This window comes from Trichechus manatus, unplaced genomic scaffold (genome assembly GCF_000243295.1).
Source record: "Trichechus manatus latirostris isolate Lorelei unplaced genomic scaffold, TriManLat1.0 scaffold00093, whole genome shotgun sequence".
NCBI lineage: Eukaryota > Metazoa > Chordata > Mammalia > Sirenia > Trichechidae > Trichechus > Trichechus manatus.
The window spans coordinates 7906252-7910008 of NW_004444029.1; the positions used below are offsets into that span (position 1 = coordinate 7906252).

The window sequence follows — 3757 nt, forward strand, 5'->3', positions numbered from 1 at the left end:
TAACCCAGCTGCCACCTGGTAACAGTGATGCACACGGGACGGGGGAGAACAAGCTCTGCCTGCTAAATTGAAACGACAGGGCAGGGACGGAGACGTGCCTCTCCTCTGAGTGTGCGGCAGGACGGCTGGCGTGCCGAGCTGCTCTGCTTACCGTGTGTGGCTGAAGTTTGTCAGTCACATTGACTCATTGATGAGATCTGCTTAGGGTCTTAGGGGGTGTAGGTGGTCATCCAGGGCACAGTCAGTCACCTTGGGCTGAGTGGCTCCCTGGGGGACGTGGAGCTGCCTGACTCTGGAAACCTCAGGCCACAGCACAGCACCCTGGGTGCTCACACAGAACTCACGTGCCAGAATCCTGCGTCACCTGCGCCTTCCCCCTGACCTCTGGGCCACCCCAGGTCTCCTGAACTAGGGACTCACTCGAGGGCGGGGCTTGGAGTCTGCATTTTAACAAGGCTGCTCCACTCCCTGTCATTCTCAAATAACCATTGGTGGTGGAGTTGATTCCGACTCATGGCGACCCCGTGTGCTACAGAGTAGAACTGCTCCCTAGAGTTTTCTGGGCTGTAATCTTTAGGGAAGGAGCCCTGGTGGTGCAGAGGTTAAAGCGCTCGGCTGCCAACCAAAAGATCGGCAGTTCGAACCCAACAGCTGCTTCCTGGGTGAAAGATGTGGCACTCTGCCTCCGTAAAGATTTACAGCTTTGGAAACCCTATGGGGCAGGTCTGCTGTGTCCTCTAGGGTCGCTATGAGTGGGATCAAATTGACAACAGTGGGTTTGGTCTTTTGGTAGTCTTTATGGCAGTAGGTCACCAGGCCTTTCTTCCGCAGTGCGGCTGGGTGGGTTCGAAGCAGTGAGCCTGATGGGAGTTACGGGCAAGAGCTCTCTGAGGTGCTAGGCTGTCAGTGCTTTTCTGATTGTGTGTTGGCTGCCATCTAAGACACGAAGAGAGAAGCGAGACGCCTGGGGAAAGCCATACCGATCAACATCACAACCAGGTTGGCCGCACCATACTTCTCGAGCTCGTGGATCCAGTGCGGGATGGACTCGAATGTGGACCGCCGCGTGAGGTCGTAGGCAATGATAGCAGCGTGCGCGCTGCGGTAGTAGCTCTGGGTGATGGTCCGGAAGCGCTCCTGGCCCGCCGTGTCCCACACCTGCATCTGCAGAAGGACGGGAAGGAGAACATGTGCGAGAGCCCCACGCCTGAGGGCAGCCTGCTCCCTGAGCCCCCTCACAGTAGTTTCCTGGGTCTCCCGTCTAGATATTCAGATTCCGCGGGGCTCGGGTAAGGCCCAGCACCTACTTGTGAGCTGCTCTCGGGTAATCTGGATGTGCTTTGGGGTTTGGGAACCACCGTCGAAGGCACGCGGTAGTCAGAGAGGGGGGCCTGGTTTGTCCTGGGGGTCTGTTGTTCTTGCGCTTTCCACTTCATCACCCCCAGGACCAGAGTTTGGGGTGCATCTTGTGGGCCTGCCTGCTGGTAGCAGTGAGGGTGCTGGCTGAGCGTGGTGTGTTGAGACAGCCACTCAGGCTGTTCGTGTTTGGGGGTGTCCTTGTGATGGTGCCGTCCCCAGCAGGGGCTCTAATTACATGCCTTCAATGGCGTGTGAGTTCCTCTCTCCTCAAACTCTCACACTATTTTTAAGGTTTGCTTTTAAAAGAAAGTTTCCAATCGTACAGAAAACTAGAGAGAATAGAACAATGAAACCTCCTACACCCCTTGCTCAGATTCAGTACTTGTCTTTGAGGTATTGTTTTACAGCAAATCCCAGACTTCACGTCATTTCATCCCTAAAACCAAAAACCCACTGCCACTGAGTGGATTCCGACTCATGGTGACCCTACCTCCATTGCTACACAGCCCTCTGAAAACGGACATTTTCTCACATAACCACAATGCCATGATCACTGCCCATGAAATTCCATTTAGTTCTTGGTGTCCTCTAAGACCCAGACCATAGTAACGTTTTCCTGACTGTCTCCAAAATGTCTATGATTGTTTTTTCTTAGAATCCCAGAGTCCATTTATTACATTTTCGCCAATACCTTTGATCTTTTCTAATCAAATGGGTCAAAGATAGTATCTCACGGTTATTTCAATTTGCGCTTCTTTAGTTCTGAGGGAGGTGGGCATCTTCCCACCCTTACCTAAGTCCTACAGTTTGTTTTTATTCCGACACCCACTGACATTGAGGCCATTCCGACTCAGAGCAACCCTACAGGATGGAGTAGAACTGCCCCATAGGGTCTCCAAGGCTGTAAAACTTTACGGAAACAGACTGCCACATCTTTCTCCCGAGGAGCGGCCGCTGGGTTCCAACCAACTGCAGACCTTTCGGCTAGCAGCTGAGCGCTTTAACCACTGCGCCGCCAGGGCTCCTTTGTTCTTATTAAACTTGGGAAATGGCAGTTTGTGTCCAACCTGTGAATCGCCCACACATTGTGCTTGGTTGTTGGTCTTAGATATTTATCAAGGCTCTTTTCACATGAAATAAATCCGCCCTTTGTCAGGCCACATTTGCAAATGTTTCTTTCCGATTTGCTGTTCATCTCTTGCCTTTGTTGAAGGTATCTGTTGACTATGTGGAAAATTTGCTCTCATGTTGTTAGATTTAGTGATATTTTCCTTTATGGCTTCTGGGTCAGTGTCTTGCTTAAAAAGCTGATCTCCTGTTAGGGATTGAATTATGTTCCGCAGAAAGACACATTGAGGTCCTAACCCCTGGACCTGTGAAGGAGACTTCATTTGGAAAGAAGGTTTTTCTTTTGTTATCAATTAATGCATCAGACAAGGCCCTAACCCTTCTAAGTGGTGTTTTGTGAAAGGAGAGAACAGACACAGAAACAGGTCACGCAGGGGAGGACACCCTGTGAGGATAACATCGACAAGCTGAGAAACGCCCGGGGCTACTGAAAGCTGACCGAGACAAGAAGGGATCTTCCCCTTAGAGCGGACAGACGGGGAGCATAGCTCTGCCGACACCCTGAATTTGGACTTCTAGCCTCCACAACTGTGAGACAATAAAATACATTTCTCTTCTTTAAAGCCAGCCACCTTGTGGTATTTTGTTATGGCCGCTCTAGGGAACCAGAGCTGAAGATAAATTCTCCCATGGTTTCTTCTGTTCTGTTATGATCTGGTGTTCTATATTTAAGTCCTTTGTCCCCCAGGCATGTGTGTGGGTGTGAGGGACTCTGGTGAAACCGCAGAGCCCACCTGCCCGCCCACCCACCGCCCTCCAACCTTCACTTTCTTGCCGTCGATCTCGAGGGAGCGCACGGTGAAGTCCACCCCAATTGTGTTCTGTGTCTCTGTGTAGACCCCGGACCTGAAGTGCTGCACCACGCATGTCTTTCCCACGTTGGAATCCCCGATGAGGATGATCTTGAACAGGTAGTCGAAGTTCTCCTCTGATGCCCTGGCTGCGCTGGAGAACGGCATGGCTCTGGTCGCCCGGAGCAGACCTAGGAGAGAAAGGAGGAAGTGAGCGTCTCTTAGTGAGCAGATACTGGGCTGGGAACTCCTCTAGGTTCTGGGGGTCCAGCGGGGACCAGACAGAAAGGTCATGGCCGTCATAGCACTAACATCCTTGCGGGAGGAAGATACTCATCACTGGCCGGCATGGGGGAGTTGCCCGTCCCAAGCCCACACCTGCCCTGGGTGGGCTGACATTACTTCAGAGTGGCCCTCCGAATTGAGAAGTCTACTTCATTCTCTGTGAGGACATTGCTGCTTCAGTGATAGGACGCTTG

The 3757-nt window shown here is 52.0% G+C and overlaps 1 protein-coding gene across 1 annotated transcript in view; it reads right to left on the minus strand.

Annotated features, from left to right (window-relative positions):
• RAB19 (RAB19, member RAS oncogene family) overlaps nt 1-3692 on the minus strand; it is a 9582-nt gene extending 5890 nt beyond the window's left edge. Inside the window, exons 1-3 of the mRNA XM_004382451.2 lie at nt 3681-3692; nt 3249-3469; nt 981-1164 (exon numbers count right to left, since the gene is read on the minus strand). Coding sequence (XP_004382508.1) covers nt 981-1164; nt 3249-3446 — 382 coding nt within the window. The 5' untranslated portion in view covers nt 3447-3469; nt 3681-3692. The remainder of the gene's footprint in view (nt 1-980; nt 1165-3248; nt 3470-3680) is intronic.
• Nucleotides 3693-3757: the final 65 nt, after the last annotated feature.